At 40.6% G+C, this 24,246-nt stretch overlaps 1 protein-coding gene across 1 annotated transcript in view; it reads left to right on the forward strand.

Annotated features, from left to right (window-relative positions):
* Positions 1 to 24,246, forward strand: part of LOC109917166 (cation channel sperm-associated auxiliary subunit epsilon) — a 108,388-nt gene that overhangs the window by 61,137 nt on the left and 23,005 nt on the right. The window contains exons 7-12 of the mRNA XM_048601374.1: positions 570 to 756; positions 4,236 to 4,314; positions 5,397 to 5,449; positions 10,096 to 10,149; positions 14,351 to 14,384; positions 23,468 to 23,547. Of these exons, the coding sequence (XP_048457331.1) occupies positions 570 to 756; positions 4,236 to 4,314; positions 5,397 to 5,449; positions 10,096 to 10,149; positions 14,351 to 14,384; positions 23,468 to 23,547 (487 nt within the window). The remainder of the gene's footprint in view (positions 1 to 569; positions 757 to 4,235; positions 4,315 to 5,396; positions 5,450 to 10,095; positions 10,150 to 14,350; positions 14,385 to 23,467; positions 23,548 to 24,246) is intronic.

The following is a 24,246-nucleotide window of genomic DNA, read 5'->3' on the forward strand; positions in this document are numbered from 1 at the left end:
TGAATATCAACTGTTCTTCTTCAGATTGAACACTAGCTTTCAGACAACCACATTCAGACAGTCTTCAAGAAAGAAGGTGAATTAGGCCGTAGCAACCATAGGGGCCCTGCTCTCAACTGTTGGCCAAGACCTAACTAGGTTATTTCTTAATCGGCTTTCACCAATTGTGCAGAAGGTTGTTCTAGTGTCCCAGTGTGGCTACCAGAGAAAGAATTGACATGATCATCACAATACACTAACTTCAGAAACAATGCAGAGAAAAAAACACCTCTTTGAACGTGACTTACTTAAACAGCACAAAAGCCTTTGATTTGCTTTGGAAGGTGCTACAGCAATATGAACATCTTGCTAAGTTCACAAATACGTATCTCCTACATGACAAAATATGAACAACACTACTGTGCAATGGCTCATCACAGACCCTTGTAAAAGTAGATGCTAAATGGGGTGTGTCAATGCACAAATAATATTCTTAACCTTTCCTGTAATAATGCTGCAACTTACTACTGAGGCTGTCCCAGCTGTGGTAATTTTTTCGCACTGATGGTAAGCTCTTCAACTTCAAACAGTTAAAGGCCACAACCAAGATAACAACTACTCTGTGACAGAACACCAGTGTGACTGTCCGAAAGCTAGTGTTCACTTTAAAGAAAAACAAATAGTTGATTTATTCACTGGAATCTTTGAAAACGTGAGGCTTTACCTGAATACCAGCGAGACCAAATCCACACCAAATGGATCAACTCCAAACCGCCCGTATAAGTCGGGCAACACTGACCTAAACTGGAAATCCAGATACAACCTTCACAAGGCCATCAGGGATGCCACGACGCAAAACTAAACTAAGTGAGACTCAGGCCAACCACACAGATACCTGTTGTTTGTGGCAAGGCTTATGTGACGTAATAGGCAACAAAGCAAAAGTCGAATAGAATTGCGAGCAGCAGTACATACTTATCCAATGAGCTCAATGCACTCTACGCTCGCTTTGAACAGAATGTCAATGAAATGATGTCACCTATCCTAACAGCTTTAGATATACCTGTTCCCACGGTCACTGTTAAAGACATTAGATCAGCCCTCTTGAGAGTGAATCCATGGAAAGCAACTGGCCTGGATGGAGTCCCCGGCTGCATACTCAAATCCTGTCTGGACCAGCTGGCAGGAGTATTTGCAGTCATCTTTAACCTCTCCTTAATATGATCTGATGTCCCCACCTGCTTGAAGAAGACCACCATCATGCCAGTGCCAAAGTAAAATCATGCAGTGTGCCTCAATGACTACTGCCTAGTGGCTCTGGCCTCCATAATTATGAAGTGCTTTGACAGGTTAGTCATGGCTCATGTCAACTCCAGCCTACCAAATTCCCTGATCCTTTGCAATTCACCTACCGGTGCAACAGGTCCACAGCAGACGCCATCTCCCTGGCCAGACACTCATCCCTGGAACATCTGGAATACAAGAACACCTATGTCAGGCTCCTACTTCTTGACCACAGTTCCAACTTTAACACCATAATTCCAAGAGAACTCATCTCTAAGTTCAGAGACTTAGGTCTCAGCTCCCTCCTCTGTAACTGGATCCTTGACTTACTGATCCATAGACTGTAATCAGTCAGTTTGTCAGTTCTCTTAGTACCTGCAACAGACCCAGTTTGGCAGCTGTGTCCATTAGGACTCAGCCAGTTAGGTCATTAATTGTGCTGCCACGTCACTCTTGGTGATGAATATTGAAATCTCCCTGGTAATCCCCAGTGCTTCTTATAACTGGTGTTCAATACTGATTCAGTAACTGAGGAAGGATGTTTTGATTTGATTTAATTTATTACTGTCACATATACCGAGGTGCAATGAAAGGTTTTGTTTTGCAAAGCAGTATAGACACATCATACCATACAAAGTGCATAAGGGTAATAGAACAGAGCGAGGAATACAATGTTATGGCTACAGAGAAGGTGCATAAAGAGCTAGATCAACATTAAATTTTAAATTTGAAAGATTCATTTGGAAGTCTAATAACAGCAGGGAAGAAGCTGTTCTTGAATCTGTTGTTCAGCTTTCATATCTACTGCCCGTTGGAAGAGGTTGGAAGTGATTGTGGTGGGGTTATAGTCTTTGATTATGTTGGCTGCCTTTCCAAGGCAGCGAAAAGTATAAATGCAGCCAATGGATGAAAGTTTGGCTTGCGTGATGGACTGGGATGTGTTCACATCTCTTTGTAGTTTCTTACAGTCCTGGGCAGAGGATTTGCCATTCCAAGCTGTGATGCACCCATATAGAATGCTTTCTATGGCGCACATATAAAAATTAGGAAGAGTCTTTATGACATGCCAAATTTCCTTAGCCTCCTGAGGAGGTAGAAGCGTTGTTGTGCTTTCTTGACCATCACATCAATGTGGGTAGACCAGGACAGATTGCTGATGACCTTTACTCCTAGAAACTTGATTCTGTCGACCATTTCCACCTCAGTTCCATTGATGTAGATAGGGGCGTGCCATCCTCCTTGCTTCCTGAAGTAAATGATCAGCTCTTTAGTTTTACTGACATTGAGGGAGAGATTGTTGTCTTCACATGGGACCACCAAGCATTCTATCTCTTACCTGTATTCTGTCTCATCATTGTTTGATATCTGGCCTACAATGGGTGGTGTGTCAGCAAATGGAAAGTTGGAGGTTGGCTAATATGGTGTCATTATTTAAGAAAGGCTGTATGGAAAAGCCAGGGAACTATAGACCAGTGAGCATTATATCAGTGGTGAGGTAAGTTGCTGGAGGGGATTCTGATGGACAGGATTTACATGCATTTGGAAAGGCAGGGGCTGATGAGGAATAGTCAGCATGGTTTTGTGCGTGGGAGGTTGTGTTTCACTAACTTGATGGAGTTTTTTGAAGGGGTGACAAGAGAAGATTGATAAGAGCAGTAGGCATTGTCTATATGGATTTCAGTAAAACATTCAACAAAGTTCTGCATAGTAGACCGGTTGGTAAGGTTACGTCACATGGGATGCAGGGGAGTGAGCCAATTGGATACAAAATTGGCTTGAAAGTAGGAGACAGAGGGTGGTGGTGGAGGGGTGTTTTGCGGACGGGAGGCCTGTGACCAGTGGTGTGCCACAAGGATCAGTGCTGGATCCATTGCTTTTCGCCATTTATATAAATGATTTGGATCTGAATATAGGGGCGGTATGTTCAGTAAATTTGCAGGTGACATCAAAATAGGTGGTGTAATGGACAGTAAAAAGCATTATCTCAGATTACAACGGGACTTTGATTAGTCAGGCCAACGAGCCGAGGAGTGGCAGGTAGAGTTTAATTTAGATAAATGTGAGGTGTTGCATTTTGGTAAGGCAAACCATAGCAGGACTTATACAGGAAATGGTGGGGCCTTGGGGAGTGTTTCCGAACAAAGATACCTGGGTTTACAGGAGCATAGTTCCTTGAAAGTGGAGTCACAGGTAGACAGGGTGGTGAAGAAGGTGTTTGCAATGTTTACCTTGATTGGTCAACATTGAGTATAGGAGTTGAGATGTCATGTTGCAGCTGTCAGGACATTGGTGAGGCCCCTTGTGGAATACTGCATACAATTCTGGTCACACTTTTATTGGAAAGATGTTCAATTTGAGATGGTGCAGAAAAGATACAAGGATGTTGCCGGAATGTGCGGTTTGAGTTATTGGGAGAGGCTGAATAGGCTGCGCCTGTTTTCCCTCGTGCATCGGAGGCTGAGGGGTGACTTGATAGATGTTTATAAAATCATGAGGGACATAGATAGGGTGAATAGCCAGGGTCTTTTCCCCAGGGTATGGGAGTCCAAAACTAGAGGGCATAGATTTAAGGTGAGAGGGCAAAGATTTAAAAAGGACCTGAGGGGTAAATTTTTCACACAGACAGTGGTGCATGTATGGAATTAGCTGCCAGAGAAAGTGGTGGAGGCTGGTACAATTACAGCATTTAAAAGGCATCTGGATGGTTACATGAATAGGAAGGGTTTAGAGGGATATGGGCCAAATGCTGGCAAATGGGACTAGATCAGATTGGGATGTCTGGTCGGCGCAGATGTGTTGGATTGAAGATTCTGTTTCTAAGATGTATGACTCTATGACTCTAAATGGGAAACTGACTTGCATCCTTCAAGAAGATCAGATGCATGGATTGTATTTCTACTATATATCATTAATAAAATATTGTATTTCAAGCCTGTTTGCTAAGATGCGTGCAACATAATTTGCTATTTCAGAAAGGAAACAACTGGTGTTTTAACTGTGGAATTCCAGATTAATCATATGGAGTATACTTGTAAATTGACATCCAGAAGGGTATGTTTTCTGTAAAATATTTTTTCTATATAGATTGATAGGTTTACAGTAGTGACATTTTAAATTCAAATTGAATAGTTAATTTACTTTGAAATTAATAACTATTATACTCAATATAAATATATTCTGTAGTATCAAAAGGATTGTAATGTATAAATCTCCAACTTCTTAGCTGACAATTTTAAAAAATTCTACAATCCCTAAATATGAGTAGTTCAGTCTGTATGATAGAATCTGTACATTAACATGACAATGCGATCATAAGCCTGCAGCTAGGCAGCGCTGTATGTAGTCCCTAACTCTTACATTCCACAACAATAGTTGAACCACTTCATGGTTCCGTAGCTTCACTGCTGTTTGAAATGAAATTAATAGCCTCTCAAATGAAACAGTTTAGATCAAAGTATTATGCATTTTATTAGGGATCTTGTATTTCTTTCTCTGATTTCAGAGGATCTTACCATGTTGATCCAACTTGCCATTGATTGATATGCTTCTAGAAAATTGGCACAAATGATTGAATGTGTAGCCACACTTCTGGTAAAATAATAGTTGCAAAACTGAAGAAGATTATCTGCAAAAGGGAAAAAAGGAGACAAAATTATCTCCTGGGCAAGATTTCGGCCTATTGTGCATGGCTGGAATATTTCAGAGCAGGGGCAGGAGGACCAGCTGATTTTAAAGGCTAAAATTTATTATTTGAAATTCATAGGAAGATGGGGTGTTGGATTAATTGGTTGATTGTTTCAAAGTGTGACACATACATATTTGCCAAATGGTATGCTATACGGTATGTTACCATGTATTTATAGGGAAGTGGGGAGTGTGCATGTTAGTAGGGTGGGGTGGGACTAAAGGAGTTGGAGGAGAAATGTGAATGTCCTGAGAATGTGGAGGCCATACTGCCTTAATGGCAATTTTCTGTTTGATTACCACCTTTCTCTCCTCTCAGTGCAATCCTCTTCTATGACCTATTTATGTACCTTTCTCTCCATAACATTGTATGAAATTTGCAACAAAGGTAAAAGCATAGCAACAAAAAAAAGTTCCAGTGACACGTGTTTAAAAAATTTTATTCACAGGTTTCACATATTTCTGTGGGCTGCCCTCTGAAGAAACACTTAAGAGTAAAAAGGTATAATGTGACTTTGCATCTAAATTTGTAATTTTGTTTCATTTCAACCTTTTATTTAACCATAGTCAGGAAAGTGAGTTGAAGTAGGGTTGGCAAATGTGGTTGGATGCATTCCTGGAGATTTTATCACACGACCTTCTCTCTCTTACTGCCCCATACCAACGTTCCTGTCATTGACATCTCAGTCCATTACAGAGACTGCATTCCACGTTAATTGGAAGTCACCAGACACTCTTCTACCCCCACTGGATGATTCTTAACTCTGAGTCAAACAGCCATTTTTGCAGCTTCAATATTTTTAGACAAATAAATGTTCGGAGAAAGTTTTAAAAGCTGTAATTTGTTTCAATAAATATGATTTTTCTTTAGATTGGTGGCAACAAATACTGGAGATTACTTTTCAATTTCTGATGACTCCAGGGCAATCCTGGAGAGTAAGTAACCTGAAGCTGCCCCATATGATGACGTGGATTGGTGGTCAGCATATCTTATTTCCCTTGTTTCCTGTAGATGTGACTGTTAATCTGGGGCCTGGATTTTCAGATTTGCAATGTTTCCCAGCTCTGCAAACATGACCTGAGATAAAATTCCCTGAACTTTGGACTTTCATTCAGGGGGCAGAGTTCTCCTGGAGTCATGGAGAATCAGCCCCTAAGAAATTGTGGAGGATATAGAGGTGAGCATGGTGGAAGGCCTGCCTCAATGCACTGGCAGTTTGCTAATGATTTAAAGCTCACCTCCAGCTCTCACCCTCGCCTTCACACTCCCATACACTTTCCATGGCACACCATGTTACCTTATACCCTTCACCCACACCTCCATGGGTCCCATACTGTCCATGCCAACTTATGCCCCTCTAGCTACACTAAGGCCATTTATATCCAATATGCCAACTACGTGCCAATTATGGCAAATCATCCTGTAACTACATGGGCAGACCTCAAAGCTCACGTTCAGATAAAACATTGTTCTTAATTGTCAATTTAAGAAATTACTATTTATCATTTCTAAAAACCTATTGAGTACATAAAACTTCCTTTAGTTCTTTATGAAATAAGTATTGAAATTCATAGTTCCACTTGAAAGTATCTATTACTGTTTGGAGCTGTCAATTAAGTTGTGTACTGAGATCATGGAAGATTATGAATCAGTTGTATAATATTAATTCTACAACGAGTGCCTATATGGCTTCTAACAACAAACAGTTTAATGTAGAAACATTACTTAAACATTGTATGCAGTTATTTTTGCAAATATTTAAAGGGCATGAGTTTTCACTGCCTTGAAAGTTTGCTGGCCCCTTTGACAGCTACTTTTGGCAGGACTGTGTGGTACTTCTTTTGATAGTTTATTTTGTCAGCTTGACAATAGGAGCTGTGAGTGACGGGCATAAGGTAACATGGTGTGTCATGGGAAATGTATGGGAGTGTGAGGGTGAGAGCTGGAGGTATGTTTTAAATCTTTAGCAAACTGCCACAGCTTTGAGGCAGGCCTTACATCAAGCTCACTTTGACAGTTCCAAAGAGCTCACAGTTCCAAAGGCCTTCACAGTTCCGATGGGTTTCTGCTTTAAACAATTTCCAAAGGACAGACTGCCTCTCACAAAATGCATCCTATCTCTCAAATGTATCCTGGTTCCACATACAAAAGAGTACCTTATCTCTTCCAAAATGTACCCTATCTACATATCCACATTGTTTATCCATCAGGTCTAATCTACATGCATGTTTCCCACGCCTAGCTCATGAAAAACAGCCATTTTTCACAACAATAGAGAGGCTCTCCGCCTGTGCAAAAAGTCAGGTCTGAAACCTGGATGCAGTCTTATTTTTGCAAGTTCATTGTACTTCACCTCAATGCACTTTCACTCTGGCTGATGTTTATTTTTATTTCCGGGCCTATTCTTAGAAAAAAAAACATTTACGTTAGTTTATTGATGGTGAAACTTTAAAAAGATATCTTTGGTTTTAACTTGGGAGAGGAGTTCGGTGGAGAGAAAACCATCCTCACTTTGGCAGCATTAGAGTTCACAACAAAAAAAAGTGTCGATGTGTGGCATCAAGAAGCAAAACTGGAATCAGTGGGAATTAGGGGCAAACTCTCTGCTGGTTGGAGTCATACTGGCGCATAGGAAGATGCTTGTCAAAAAACTCAAAGAACTGCAGATGCTTGAAATCAGAAACAAAAACAAAAAATAAAACTCAGCAGGTCTGGCAGCATCTGTAGAGAGAAAGCAGAGTTAATATTTCAGGTCCAGTGACTGTTCTTCAGAATGGTTCTGAAGAAGGGTGTCAACCTGAAATGTTTATTGCTTTCTCTCCATGGAAGATGCTTGTGGTTGTTGGAGGTCGATAATCTCAGCTGTAGGACATCTCTGCAAGAGCTCCTCAGAATAGTGTCCTAGGCCCAACCATCTTCAGTTGTTTCATCAAAGACCTTCCTCTATCATTAGGTCAGAAGTGGGCAAGTTTGCTGATGATTACACCATATTCAGCACCATTTACGATTCCTCAGATACTGAGGCACTCCATGTACACATGCAACAAAACCTGGACAATATCCAGGCTTCGGCTGAAAAGTGACAAGTAACATTCGTGCCACACACAACCACGCAATGACCATCTCCAATAAGAGGCAATCTAATCACCGCCCCTTCTCATTCAATCGCATTACCATCACTGAATCCTCCACTATCAAAATTTGGTGGTTTCTATTGATCCAAAACTGAACTGGACTCACCGTATAAATATAGTGACTACAACAACAAGTCAGAGGCTAGGAATTCTGCAGTGATCTCCTGAATCCTGAGCCTGTCCAGCATCTAAAAGTCACAAGTCAGGAGTGTAATGGAATACTCCCCAGTTGCCTAGATGAGTGCAGCTCTACCAACTCTCAAGACGCTTGACAATATCCAGGACAAATCAGCCCACATGATTGTCACAACATTCACAAATGTTCAGGTACTCCACCATCAGTACGCACTAGTGAGTACTATCTACAAGATGCACTGCAAAAATCTTCTTAGACAGCACCTTCCAAACCCACGACTAATTCCATCTAGGAGGACAACCACAGTAGATAATGGGAACTCCACCACCTGCAAGTTTCCCTCTAAGTGTCTCACCATACTGCCCTGGAAATATATTGCCATTCCTTTGCTGTTGCTGGGTCAAAATCCTAGAAATCCCTCCTTAATGACATGTGGGTCTACCTTTAGCACATGGATTATAGCACTTCCAGAGGCCTCTGACCACCACCTTCTCAAGGGCAACTAGGGATGGACAATAAATACTAGTCCAGCCAGTGATGCTCACATCCTACAAATGAATTTTTTTAAAAAGTTACCCTTTGGGCTTCTTCTGTCTCGGACTGTTTTTCTCATTGATTGGTCTGTTGAACAAGCCATAACCGCCTTGCCCTAATTCATTGGAAACACTGGAAGATGTGCAAAGGCTGTGCCTTCAATTTAAAAAAAACTAGGCAAGCCTGTTGTTCAAACTTCCAGGTTTCCAAACAGCTCCAATATCTACAACTGTGAATAGATCAGAATGCCAAAATTCAAGCAACGTTTCAGGTTGCCAACCTTTTTCAGAAGTAGAAACAATGTTTTTAAGCAAGAACAGGGGCATGTAAAGAGACAGAGAAGGAAATAGCGAAAGGGAAGCTTTTGGATTGGTTGGAAGGCAGGACAGATTAAATGATAATGGGGCACGGTAAAAGAGGGTTATGAGATAAGTAAGGAAATATCAGGGGCCAAATAGAAAGGAGAAGGAGAAAGGAAGTAAAAGGGCAGCAGAAGAGGGTGGAAAAGCTCATGAGAATACATAATACTTGATTAGATTTTGTTAACTGAATTGAAGTGTATATTCAGTTGATTCTTCTATTGACTAGAGTTATCTAAATGCAGATGAGAAGCAGAATTTTCTCAGGCTATTATGATGGGTTCTGGGTGACAAGGATGGGAAGTTTCTAGAAGGTGGCTCCGGATGGTATCCCAGCATGATCCCTCAGTCTTGCCACACTTCCCTGAGGTAACTTTGGAAGTGATCAGGGAAACACTGAGCAGTTTGTTCAGAAGATAATTATGAGGCTCTTTAACTTAGAACCTTGATTTCCCTGTAATGGTGCCTATTTCTCAACCTGTTAGAAATTTGGCAGAATTATTGAGCTAAGTCCATAGTGGAAAGAACTTCTTCAGTGAAACTGACAAGTTAGAAAGACTTTGATCAGTTGCACTGAAAAGCTGTAGCCATGACTTTGAGAAATTACTATCAAAGCACATTTTCTCTACAGAGTACTGCCAGTGTTTGGCAGTAATTAAATTACAGGTAAATCTGATACTCATGACCTTTTCTTACCCATGCTGAGACCCCTTTAATTAGAAATCCTTCCTTTGACAGCATAGATGCACCATTCTGCCTTCCCATACTACTTGCTGGGGAACCAGAGTTTGGATGTCAATTTAATTGTTTTTGTAAGGAGCAACTACAGAGTGCGCTGTGTTACAGAGTTTGATTCTAAATCAGAAATGTAATCCATCCATTGTACCGGGAACTAAGATAGTATACTTCCACTCCCAGTGCTTTTTTTAATACAGTATTTCACTGTTTCTGTTGTCCATTTATCAGACGTTCTATTTATTTCAGACCCAGTCTAACCGGATGTGAAACCAAAAATCTCTCTCATTACATAGTTCCTGGGTGAGTTAAGTAATTTTAGTTTATAGCAGAGGCATGCAAAGGTATGGTATGTCTTCTGACATCTTCATGGGTTAAATTACAGCACTATTTTAAATTTACAAAAGATGATATATCTCTAAAGTTTTCAAAAAGATTTGTAGCTCGGATTGTGGATGACTTTGTAGACATGCTCGCTGAGCTGGTGGGTTTAGTTGCAAACGTTTCATCACCCTGCAAGATAACATTGTCAGTGCACTTCCAGTGAAGCATTGGTGTTCTGTCCCACTTGTTATTTATATGCCTTGGTTCACTGGGGCGGTTGGTATTACTTATGGTTTTGTTTCTCAGTGGTTTGTACACAGACAACGAGGGACATGAATTCGACTGGGACAACACATCCATAATTGCACAAGCCAAACAGAGACACGCCAGGGAATTCCTGGAGGCCTGGTATTTTAACCGGAATTCCATCAACAAACTCATTGAATTAGACCCTGCATAACGATGTTACCTAGCAGAGTGACAAAATGTTTGCAACCAAACCCACTGGCTCGGCATGCATGTCTGCAACCTCATGATACATCTCTGTAAACGGAAATCCCAGATTAAGGAATGTTGACATTATTAAGGATGTAGATTGATTAGGTTAAATGATTTTCTTCAAAGGGATCCAACAATATGGATAGGATAAGGCAAGAGATCTGCATACTCAGCTAGGCACCAAATTAAGAAACAGATTATTTCCTGGATTATTGCCTGGGCCAGGTACAAATTGGCATCAGGCAAATAACAAATTATTCTGAAGCTTAAAGTCTGGTAGAAGTGGGTTACAGTTCATCGGGCACAAAAACAGAAATTGTTGGAAAGGCTCACCAGTCTGGCAGCATCTGTGGAGAGATATCAGAGTTAACGATACGGATCAGGTGACCCTTCCTTCTGATTTACAGCATCCACAGTTCTTTTGTTTTTTACAATTCATGGGGCACTGGTATCAGGGAAAGTTAGGACTGTACTGCTGGGAAGCTCTATACCTGAACTCTGCTGGGACCAGTGTTCTAGCAGATTGCACAATTACGGAAGTAGAGAGGATTTTAAGCTAAATATTGGAGATAATGGATCAAATTTGGGAAAATGTGGTCAATCAAAGAGTACAAGCTGGGTAAGAGATAAAAGGTATTAATATGCAAAATGATAAACAGACAATAACAGGAAGGGACAGAGTGTATAAATCTAATAGTAAATCAACAAAGGCTAGATGTTATAAAAATATTAAAAGGACAATACTAATGTAGCATTCAAAACAAAACAGATGAACTGGCAGTAAAATTAGAATAAATAAATACAATCTGATAGCCATGGCTCAAAGATGATATAGATTAGGATCTGAAAATTGAAGGGTATGTGACATTGAGGAAGGTCAGGAAGCTAGGAAAAGGTGAAAGGGTGGTTCTGTTAATTAAGATTGACCTAAACCAAGAAGCAAGGATATATAAGCGGATTCTATTTGAAATGAGAAACAATAAATGTCACGTGGTGGTGGTTTACCAGGTCCATTCGGTACCCACATGGTAGGATGGAGTACACAGAACAAAAGAAATGGACTTTAGTGGAAAGGTATGGCATTTTAATCTGCATGTGGACCAGAAAAATCAGATGAGCAAAGGTAATTTGGATGAGGATTCATTGAAAGATTTTGGGATAGTTTTTTAGAACAGCATATTCTGGAACCAGCCGGACAGTAGTCTGTACCAGACTTGGTATTGTGCAGTGAGAGGATTAATTAATAACTTGTGGTGAAAGTGCCCTAGGTAGCAGTGACCATAATACAACTTGATTTGTTACAACAGAGTGACTTGTTAGATTATCATAAAAGATCGATCACAGTCAACCACACTGCTGTTCATCTGGTTTCACATAAGGACAGACCAGATTGAATTTTATATTCACCTTAAGGGGGAGACGATTAGATCTAAGACTAGTATTTTGAAGCTAAATAAAGGCAGTTATGAGGATATGAAAGCAGAGCTAGTTATGCTAAACTGTCAAATTAGGTTAAAGGTAGGTCAGTAGAGATGCAGAGTAAAACATTCAAGGGGATATTTCAAAACATACAGAATAATATATTCCGATAAGAAACACAATGCTAACTCATTGTTCAGATGAAGGATCACTGGACCCAAAATGTTGGCTCTGCTTTCTCTCCACAGATGCTGCTAAACCTGCAGAGTTTCTCCAGCAATTTTCTTTTTTGTGCCGACTCATCTCTTACCTAAAAAATTAAAATGTAACAGAAAAGCATGTAATAATACAAATTATGCAAAATCAGAAGAATGGACAGAATATTAAAAAAAGCAAAGGATGTCTATAAATCTAATGAGGGAAAAGTTACAGTACGAGAGAAGGCTAGCTTGAAATTTAAAAACCGACAGTAAGAGTTTCATCAGATATTTAGAAAAGAAAATAGCTAACAAAGTGGGAGTTGGGTCCTTTGGGAAGTGAGTCTAGGGAATTAACAATGGAAAGTAAGGAGATGGCAGATGAATTGAATGGTACCTAGAATGCAAAAATATGAAGTAGGTATAGAAGTGGACCATTCAGCCCTGTAAGCCTGCTCCAGATTCCCATCTGCCCTCGATAAATGTTGATTGATCCTGCCTCAATCATCTTCTGAGATGGACGGTTCCAAAGTCACACGACAAAAAATTCTCCTAATTTTAAAACAGTGCCCCCTAGTCCTGGACTGTCTCACAAGAGAAAGGATCCTTTCACCTTCACCTTAACACCCTTCAGGATCTAATACATTTAAATCAAGTCCCCCATCTTTCCAGGGGAAACAAGCCCAGCCTGTCCAACCTGTCTTCATGAGACAGCCTGCTCATTTCCAGCTATCTAACTGGTAAATTTCATCTGAACTGCCTCCATCTCTCCTTAAATAAGGAGACCAAAACTGCACACTGTATTTGAGATGTGGTCTCACCAATGTCCTGTAAACTGAAGCATAACATCCTTACTTTTATGTTAAATGCCTCTTGCAGCAAAAGATAGCATCCCATTAGCATTCTTGATTTCTTGCTGTACCTGTATGCTAACTTTTTGTGACTCATGCACCTCAGAATTCTGCAGTAATTCTCTGTTTGAGTAATGCTGTGATTTCTCATTCTTCCTGCAAAGTGAATAACTATATTTTCCCAAATTATACTCTGTTTTCCAGATTTTTTTGCCCAGTTACTCAACCTAAGTACATCTGTCTGCAACATCCTTTTGTTTTTGTCACAACATATTTTGCATTGGTCTTCTCTGTAGGGGATTGAAGTAGCAGTCCAATACTAGAAGTGACTCAGGAAAAGACAGGGAAATAGTAATTTTTTTGAGTTTCTATTACCAGGGATGTAGTACTGATACATTAAGTAAGTGGCAAAGATCTAGCAAATAGAATATAATGTAGGAAAATGTGTAGTTGCCACTTTGACAGCAAGAATATAAAAGAATTATTTAAATGGTGAGATATTGAAGAGCTCTGAGATGTAGGGGGATTTGGATCTTCTAGTACATGAATCACAAAAGGTTTTTATGTGGGCATAGGAAGCAATTAGAGTAGGTAATAGGTTATTAAAATTTATTACAAGTATATTGAATACCAAAAATAGGGAAGTTATGCTTCAGTTATACAGGGAATTGGAGACCAAATCTGGACTGCTGTGTATTGGTTTCATTATTTAAAGAAGGATGTGGAAGTGGTTCAGAGAACGTCTATTAGACCAACGCCAGGAATGAGTCAGTTTTTGGACAGGCTAGACTTGTATCTATTCGAGTATAGAATAGTAGGAGGCAACCTAATTCAAACATGTAAGATCTTGAGGGACCTTGACAGGATGGATGTGGACGGGATATTTTCTGTTGTGGCATATTCTAGAACTGGATCACTGTTTCAAAATAAGAGGGTCCCCATTTAAGACAGAGGTTCAATCAAAGGGTTGTGTGTCTTTTGAACTTTTATTCAAAAAGAATTGGAAGCAGAGTCCTTAAATACTTGCAGTGTGGAAGTAAATAGATGCTTGATTAGCAAAAGGGTGAAATGTTACTGAGAGTAGATGGGAATTAAGCATCAATTTTATTGAGTAGCAGAGCAGGCTGTAGCTTTGTTAAAAATCTCATAGTTTAGTTTTCACAATAGAAATATATTTCTGTATCTTACTTCTGTATCTGATCCTTTCTTGTTTAGGTCAGTATTAAGAAATCCTCAGCAGAATGATGTGGTGAGTCTGCTGAACTCTGATTCTTATTTTAACTAAGTTAAATAACGCTGAAAAAAGACACAAATTGACAAAGCTGATCATCTTGTAATCATTGGCTCATTTGCAAGAATACCACCTACCACAAGTCTATCTTCACTGTTCAATATATGTGCTGGCATTTGTACAGTTCCATGTACTATAAGATTGGCCTTAACTTTAACCTTGTAAATGGGTTTGAGCCATTTGATCAGTGTGCAAACCTGATGGTGAAATAGGGCACAACAAAGACATCCTGCAAGAAAGTGGCAAGGCTGATCAGATCATTTTTCGTAATATGTCATATAAAATCATGAACGAGCCACTTTTAGTCTTCATAAGTGCCTAATGTAACTCCATTTGCTCTGGAAAGATAAAGTGTCTCTAAAACTTTAACAAGAAGTATAGCTAGCTGTTTTGCACTGCTAGTATGCAGTAGCAACCTGATTGGCATTCACCACTAACAGAATCCTTCCCTCAAGCCAAAATGACATTCTGCCTATCACACAATTAAGTAATATGGCACATGAATTTCAATGCCGGTGTGATATAGGTATGTAGGCCCTACACCTCAGTGACTAGTGAATCATGTCAAGCAGAATGTCCCTTCACCTGTTAACAATAGTTAAGATACTGACTATGTCCAACCAGCCATGCATGCAAAATTCAAACCACAATGATTTTACAATTGGACAACATTCATTAAATAATGCTGAGTGTGTTACAAACGTATACTGACAACTAATGTAAGATTGTAGGTTGGGCTTGCAGTGAGGAGCACATATTCTGAAGCTAGATGTATTCATACACAGAGCTCTCCACTTTACGCTCAGAAATACCATGTGTACACTTTGTACCTCTTTCAGTTTAATAAAATCAGCATCAACCATTCTCTGGTTTATTCCTGAGGAGACTGCCTTGACTATTCAGAGTCAATCTGTCTGTGTGGTGATTGACATGAGGCCACTAGGTGGATCTCATAAAATATGAGTTCCTTCATTGAGGCTGTTAACGTGGTTCAGTCAGGGAACCCTGGCTGACAGATACAGACAGGAGTGTCAGGTGTTCTGTTCATTCTAGGAGCCAGCTCCTAGCTTGCTGGGTCAGTGTCATGTACTATTCATGAGTAAGTGGTGACTTGATGACATTACTGACCTTTGTGGAGTTATTTTAGTAGCAACGAGAGAAAAACATGTCCCTGAAGAGATTCGCTTGCAACAGTCATCTTTGAGTTGGGATAAGCATTTCTAGCACCATGCCACTGTTTGGGAGGCTTAACTCATTTGATCCTGCCATCGAAGACTGGGCCCAGTTTGTGGAAAGATTGTGTTATTTTTTCCAGGCAAATGACGTTGGGACAGACAAAAAGCAACAAGTAATTGCCCTGACAGTTTGTGGACCTGCAGCCTTTTTGGTTATGAGGAGCCTATCTTTCCCAGAGTCACCAGATACTAAAACTTTTCAAGAGTTGACAGATTCAGGTAAGAAATCTTACGACCCCAAACCTCCTGTAATTCTGAGACGCCATCTGTTTTATTCACCAATTTGAACACCAGGGGACTCCATATCAGGATTTTTGACAAGGTTAAGATGACTGGCAGAGGTATGAGATCTTGAGAGACTGTTTCGAACATGGGATTAATGATGTGATCATGCAAATGTGCCTACTATAAGCACACAACTGGCTTTAACGTTAGAAAATGCAGCAAGTGGAGCATCTGAGTTATAGAACATGCTGATGGAAGTGGATACGCTCACCAGGTTGACTGACCTTAGGAGACACCACTTGAGTGAAGGCAGTTGCATACCCTCACTCAGGGCATATCCTAAACAGAGGGACTCTAGGTCAGCCCAGAGCAAAATCCCAAAACAAAGCCAAGCCTCAACCAAACGGTTCAAATTTTCTCAAGGATCAAGGCCAGCAGTCTATTGTAGTTGTTGCCAGTGTACGGACTCGAGACAGCAAAAGAGTCCTACTCGGCCTGAACAGAATGAGAGAACTCATAGGCCAGTATTCAGGAGAGTGCACACCCTGGGATATCCACCTACCTCTGGTTTTGAACAGTTAAATTGCTTAGCAACATCCAAATCAGAACCAAACAAAATAAACATCTGATTAAATGGATGCCCAGTTCTAATGGAAGTTGATACTGGCGCGGCTGTATCACTGATTGCGGAACCAGTCTTTTAATAAAATTCATTCTGGACTCTAACACCTAAGTTTGTGCCAGACCTCTGCCAGGCTGAGAACCTCTACGGGGGATCACTTACAAATTAAGGGTACAACTTCGATTCTGATTCAGTTACCACTGATTGTAGTAAAAAGCTTGGCCCAAGCTTGATGGGGTGAATTTGGTTGAGAAAGATTCAACTTGACTGGCTCAACATTTTTTGATTAGAAAATGGCTACCTGGATTAAGTGCTAATTAAATACCTGGACTTCTTTCAGGGAGGTCTAAGAACTATCAAAAGGGCCAAGGCCATCTTACATGACCAAGAAGCAACTTGACGATTCTACAAGGCCTGTCCAATGCCATTTGTCTCATGTGCAAAAGTAGAGGCAGAAATCAAGAAACTGGAAAATGAAGGAAATATCAAACTGGTACAGTTTGCAGAATGGACAGCATCGGTCATACCCATTGTGAAGTCCAACGGTTCTGTTCAGCTTTGTGGGGATTATTAATAAATGGTAAACTGTTTTTTGCAACTGGATAAATATCCAATCCTATACATAGACAACTTATACACAAAACTGGCAGGGGGGCTGTCCTTCACAAAGCTGGATATGGGCCATGCGTACCTGCAATTGCAATCAGGTGAGGATTGCCAGAGATATGCTACATTAATACCCATAAGGGTTTGTATCAATATACAAGACTGCCTTTTGGGATATCATCAGCCTGTGCCATTTTCCAGCGGACGATGGAGAAATTTTACAAGGTCTACCCCAGGTTGACATTTATCTGGATGATCTGATAATAACCAGGAAGACCTATAAAGAGCAATTAGACAATTTGTCCATAGTGCTTAAACGTTTCTCCAAGACAGGTGTAAGCTTTAGGAGGGAAAAATGTGTGTTCCAGGCACTCCAAGTGATCTACTTGGGCTACAGAGTCAACAAGACCGGATTATGTCCCATTGGAAGACAAAGTGAGGACGATCAAAGGTGCCCCTGCTCCCACAATTGTACCAGAGCTTAGGTCTTTCCTCAGATTGGTGAATTATTACAGAAAATTCATAAGTAACCTGGCCTCCATCCTGGCACGCTTACATCTGCTAGCAAAAAAGGGTCAGCCTTGGAAATGGTCTCAAAGCCAAGATGTAGCCTTTAGGGAAGTTATGAAGCAGCTATCATCATTCAAGGTGTTGGTACACTGTGATCCCAAGTGAGATGTTGCGCTGACATGCGATGCCTCCCCATACGGTATCGGGGTAGCCATAGAGTCATACAGAATGGAAATAGACCCTTCGGTCCAACCAGTCCATGCCGAACATAATCCCAAACTAAACCAGTCCTACCTGCCTGGTCCTGGCCCATATGCCTGCAAACATTTCCTATTCATGTACTTATCTAATTGTCTTTTAAATGTTGTAACTGTGCCTGCACCCATCACTTCCTCAGGAAGTTCATTCCACACGTGAACTAACCTCTATGTAAAGAAATTGCCACCATATTTTTTTTTTAAATCCCTGTACTCTTTCCTTAAAAATATGCCCCCTAGTCTTGAAATCCCTCATCCTAGGGAAAAGTTACCTACCATTAACCCTATCTCCCCTCATAATTTTCTACACCTCTATAAGGTCATCTCTTAACCTCGTACACTCCAGTGACAAAAGTCCGAGCCTATCCAGCCTTTCTTTGTAAATCAAACCTTCCATACCAGCAACATCCTGGTAAATCTGTTCTGAACCCTCTCTAGGTTAATAATATCTTTCCAAACTAGGGCAACCAGAACTGGACACAGTACTCCAGAAGAGGCCTTACCAATGTCCTGTACAACCTCAACATGACTTCTTAACTCCTATACTCAAAAGGACTGAGCAATGAAGGCAAGGGTGCTAAATGCCTTTTTGACCACCCTGTCTATATGTGATGCAAACTTCAAAGAATTAGGTACCTGAACCCCTAGGTCCCCCAGTACCCCTTGGTCCCTCTGTTCTACAACACTACCCAAAGCCCAATCATTAATTGTATAAGTTCTGCCCCTGTTCGATTTGCCAAAATGGAATACCTCGCATTTATCCAAATTGAACTCCAGCTGCCATTTTTCAGCCCATTGACGCATTTGATCAAGATCCCTGTGTAATTTTCGAAAACTTTCTTCACTGTTTACTATGCCACCAATTTTAGTGTCATCTGCAAACTTATTAACCGTGCCTTCTATTTTCTTAACCTAGTCATTTGTATAAATGACAAACAAAGAGAACCCAGAACTGATTCTTGTGGAACACTGCTGGTGACAGGCCTGCAGTCCGATAAGCAACCTTCTACTATCACTCTGTCTCCTGTTGTTAAACCAGTTATGTATTCAATTGGCAAGCTCACCCCGAATCCCATATGATCTAACTTTACTAATTAGTCTACCATGTGGAACTTTGTCAAAGGCTTTACTAAAGTCCAAGTAAACAATGTCTACTGCCCTGCCCTCATCAATCATTTTGGTAACTTCCTCAAAAAACTCAATCAAGTTTGTGAGATGACTTGTACAAAACCACGCTGACTATCCTAATCAATTTTTGCTGCTCTAAATGTTTATAAATCTTATCTTTTAGAATCACCTGCAACAAGTCAGCCACAACCAAGGCCAGACTCACAAGTCTATAGTTCCCCGGTTTTTCCTTACAACCCTTCTTAAACAAAGGCACAACATTATCCACTTGCCAGTTCTTCAAGCACCTCACCCATAATTATAGATGATGCAAATATTTCTGCAAAAGCCCCTGCAATTTCCTCCCTTACTTCCCACGACTGTTCTGGCATACATTAGATCACGTCCTGGAGATTTATCCACCTTTATATTATCTAAGACCTCCAAAACTTCCTCTTCTGTAATGTGAACTCTTTTTAAAACATCAATATTTCCTGAGTTCTTTAGCCTCCATTTCTTTCTCCATAATAAAAACTGACGCGAAACGTTCATTTAATAGCTTTCCTATCTCCTGGGGTTCAACACAAAGACAACCTCTTTGATTTTTAAGGTGCCCTATCCTCTCTCTAGTTTTTCTCTTACTCTTAATGTACTTGTGGAGTCTATTTGGATTATCCTTAACTGTATTTGCCAATGCTATCTTATATCCCCTCTTTGCTTCCCTGATTTTCTTCTTAAGAATGTCCCTACAATCTTTACAGCGATTAAGTGATTCATTTGAACCCAGTTGTCTATATCTAATATTCTCTTTTATTCTTGACCAGAACCTCAATATCTTTATTCATCCATTGTTCCTTAATTTTACCAGCCTTACCTTTCACTCTTAACTGGAACATAATGCTTCTGAACTCTCGTCATCACACACTTGAAAGCCTTCCACTTGTTAGACTTACTTTACCTGTGAACAGTCTACTCCAGTCAACTTTTGAAAGTTCTTGTCTCATACCATTAAAATTTGCCTTACTTCAATTAAAAATTCTAACTTTTATGGAAGGCTTATCCTTTTCAATAACTATTTTAAAACTAAGAATTATTATCATTAGACCCAAAGTGTTCCCCCACTTTCACTTCAATCCCCCACCCTGCCTTATTGCCCAAAAGAAGGTCACGTTTTGCTCCTTCTCTAGGCAGAACATCCACGTATTCATAGATCATAGAATCCCTAGTGGGGAAACCACCCCTTTGGCCCAACAAGTCCACACCAACCCCCATTCCCCTATAAACCCACCTAATCTACACACCCCTGAACACTACAGGCAGTTTAGCATGGCCAATCCACCTAGCCTGCACATCTTTGGACTGTAGGAGGAAACCCATGCAGACATGGGGAGAATGTGCAAACTCCACACAGACAGTTGCCCGAGGGGAGATTTGAACCCGGGTCCCTGGCGCTATAAGGCAGCAGTGCTAACCACTGAGCCACCCCTGTATAAGAAAAAACGTGATATTGATAAAGAAAATTTTCTTGAACACATTTGACAGATTCCTCACTATCTAAATTTTGAGTGCAATGATAGCCCTAGTCAATGTTTGGAAAATTAAAATCCCCCATTATTACAACCTTATTATGCTTACATATATCTGAGATCTCCCTACATATTTGTTTCTCAATTTCTCTGACTACTGGGGGCCCTATAGTACAATCCCATCAAGGTGATTTTTCCTTTCTTATTTCTAATTTCTACCCATATATTTTCACTGGATGATTTTTCAGAAATATCTTCTCTAGTTACAGCAGTAATATTTTCTTTCATCAAAAACACCGCTCCCCCTCCTTTCTTGCTTCTCTTTCTATCCTTCCTTTAGCATCTCAAACCCAGAACATTGAGCTGCCAGTCCTGTCCATCCCTCAGCCAAGTTTCTGTAATAGCTATGACGTCCCAATCCCATGTTCCTAAACATGCCCTGAGTTCATCAGCCTTATCTGTAAGATCCCTTGCATTAAAATAAATGCAATTTAATCTTCAGAGTTACTAGGTTCTCTGGCTTTCTCTTGTCTTTCTTTTCTAATTGACATGCTCTTTTCACATTCAGAACATTCCTCTTCAATCTTTCTTTTTACACTGCTGCTTGGAATTTCTGTGCTCTGCCTCTCTAACAATATAAAGTCTCTCTTAATGGAACTAGCAAATTTCCCCGCTAATATATTGGTCCCTTTCCAGTTCAGGTTAAACTTATCCTTTTTGAACAGGTCTTTTCTATCCCAGAAGAGATTTCAATTGGCCAAAAACCTGAATCCCTGAACAATACACCATCTCTTCAGCCATTGATTTTTGTTAGCTAACTGGTGGGCCAGCAGAGAAGAACACCCGAAAGCATATGCTTCCCAGACTTCGCTTAATGCTGAATGAAGATATGCTCAGGTAGAGAAGAAAGGTTTGGCGGTCATCTTTGGTATGAGAAAGTTCCACAGCTACCTTTACAGATGTAAATTTGTAATAGTTACAGACCACAAACCTGTGCTAGGGCTACTTAAAGAGGACAGGACCATGCCACCCACAGCTTCAGGTCAGATTCAGCAGTGGGCTGTTATTTTGAGTGTGTGTAATTACAAGTTGGAACACCATCTGGGATGCCAAGTGGCAAATGCATTGAGCTGCCTCCCACTGGCATACACACCACCGGAGTTGCCAGCACTAGGAGGTCCATTCTGGTTTTAAACTTTCTGGACACTCTTCCTGTCACCACTAACAATATTAGACTGTGGACACGAACAGATCCCATGCTGGCAAAACTAAAACCGCTAGTGGTGCTGAGGAAAACAAAACGGCCATCACGACCAGAATTGAAACTTTTCTGGGCTCAGCGAGACCAGGTCACTATAGAGGACGGCATATTAATGTTGGGAGCAAGAGTGATTGCCCTGTGTAAAGGTCGCTGCCAGATGCTGGCTGAACTCCACCAGCATCATCCAGGGGTTTCCAAAATGAAGATGTTTCAATAAGTTATGTCTGGTTGCCAGGATTGGATGCCTGTGTAGCCGTGTTGGAGGGGCAGTGCCCAGAGTACCAATGAAGACGAAAATTACAAAATTCTCCACATTCGTGGGAATGACTGTGTAAACATGGACTCAATTACGTGTCAACTGTGCCTAAAGTCGAATGGCATTCAGCATTAAGAACAGCTCCATGCCATCTGATGATCTGGCAGAAAGAGGAGTCCAAACTTTGAATGTAGGTTTAAAGAAGCAGCATATAGCGTCACTTGATACCAAACTGTCCCAGTTCCTGTTTGATTATAGGACCCCCTCATGCAACTACAGGGACAGCTCCAGCAGAGCTAATGGGGAGAAGACTCCATATGAAGTTAAATCTGATCTTCCCGGACCTGCAGGGGAGGGTGAAATGGCATCAGGAATACTAATACTGGACATGACTATTCTGAGCAAGAGAAACAGTTTACTTCAGGTGACGAAGTTTCATGTTGAATCCATGGGAATGGCCCCACATGGGTAAGGTTGACATGAGGTTGGTCTCACGATGTACAAAGTTTGCGTAGGAGAGGCAGTCCTGAAGATGCAAGTAGACCATATGAAAACTGCAACCACAGAAACAGGGCAGGAACAGACCATAATCGGCCCTTCAGAACATCCAGAACCCCTGGGTTCTCTCTTCTGCCTAGTGTCAAAGAAACCTCTGAGGACAAGATAGACATGGTAGGTGCTGCAGCCTTGATGCCATTACCACCTGAAGAAGAAGATGAATTTGGGCTAAGATGCTCTCGGCACAAGAGGCAGGCTACGGCCCGGTACACGCTACCAGTATCCAGGAACCGGACCTGGTGCAAAAACGCTCCAGGAGAAGCTACAGGAAAAAGCATTGACCTACATTCCAGGACTTTGAGGGGGAGGGATATAGTGATTGGAATGAGGTTAGCCAGGTGGATATCATAGAATATGAGTTCCCTGATTGGGGTTGTTAACCTCATCCAATCAGGAAGTCCTGGTTGACAGATATAAACAAGAGTGTCAGGGGTTCTGTTCACGCTAAGAGCCAGCTCTGAGGTAGCTGGGCCAATGTCATGTACTGTGCATGCGTAAATAAAGGGTGGCTTGGTGACAGGATACTGGCATTCATGGAGTTATTTCAGCCTGGTTTAAATTTAAACAAAGTTTGGCAGTTAACTATCATTCATCAACTGTTTGATACATTCCATTGGCAACACCTCTACCACTCAGAGTCCATTTGCCAATCAGCAGCCTCTTCTTGTACCCTATAAAATGTTGCTCCCCCTTTATATCCGCATTTTGTGAATGTACTGATGAATGCAAGTCAAAAAGCTTCGACAATTTCTGTCATTTTTCAGCAATACTCAAGTTCTGTAATACCAAATAACAGAAGTTTAAACTTACTGCTTATTTTTTAATGAATTATTTAAATATATGTTCAAACTTTTCTTTCAAAATTATTTTATTTCTAGCTTGTGCTTTACGACAGGAAAAGATTTGGTTGCCCCATTAGGGTTTATTACAAAACACCTTTCAAGCCAGTTTTAGAATTGTAAGTATTTGCTACTATTTTACAACAAAGTGAGAATGTTAGTGCATGAAGGAGGTGTACAAAGTGGAAAAGGATGAAAATTTTAAAAGTCTAAAGTCTTAAAAATAAACTTGACCCCAACTTGCTGCAATCCATTCCCTTTTGGAGTGTCCAGGGACGTCCAAAACTCTATCTCCCGGCACCTCACTTCACTGCCTACATAAGCAAGTTAATTCCAGGTCAAAATGTAAGAAGTTTCAGCAATGAAGTTAAAAACTCATACACCTATTAAATTTAGTATCTGGTAAAATAGAATCAGGTTTTACAACCCCGTTAATATTCAGCCAAAACTAAGTACCTATAATTTCTTGCAGACTAACGATGCAAGTTGTTTTATATAATGTTTTGGGCTCAACAGTTTGATTTCCCTGGGAATCTCTTACCCTTTTTCATTTTAGTCACCTTCCCATTTATCATCCCACCTCTCTAACATCTGTGTTGATTCCACTTGACATATATCTCTTTCTTCAGTTGTTGCTGACCACCAACCTCTAACACTCTCAAATTTCAGTGTCTGAAGCATTGCATCTTGATCTGCTTCAAATTCTTTAATTTAGAGGTTTTTCCATGACTGGTGACTCATTAGGCAAAGCATGTGCTTATATCTGTTTCAATAGCTAACAGGTCACCAATCTTGTGATAGAGGCTGTAGCTTGAAGG

This window comes from Rhincodon typus, chromosome 9, assembly GCF_021869965.1.
Source record: "Rhincodon typus isolate 14 chromosome 9, sRhiTyp1.1, whole genome shotgun sequence".
NCBI lineage: Eukaryota > Metazoa > Chordata > Chondrichthyes > Orectolobiformes > Rhincodontidae > Rhincodon > Rhincodon typus.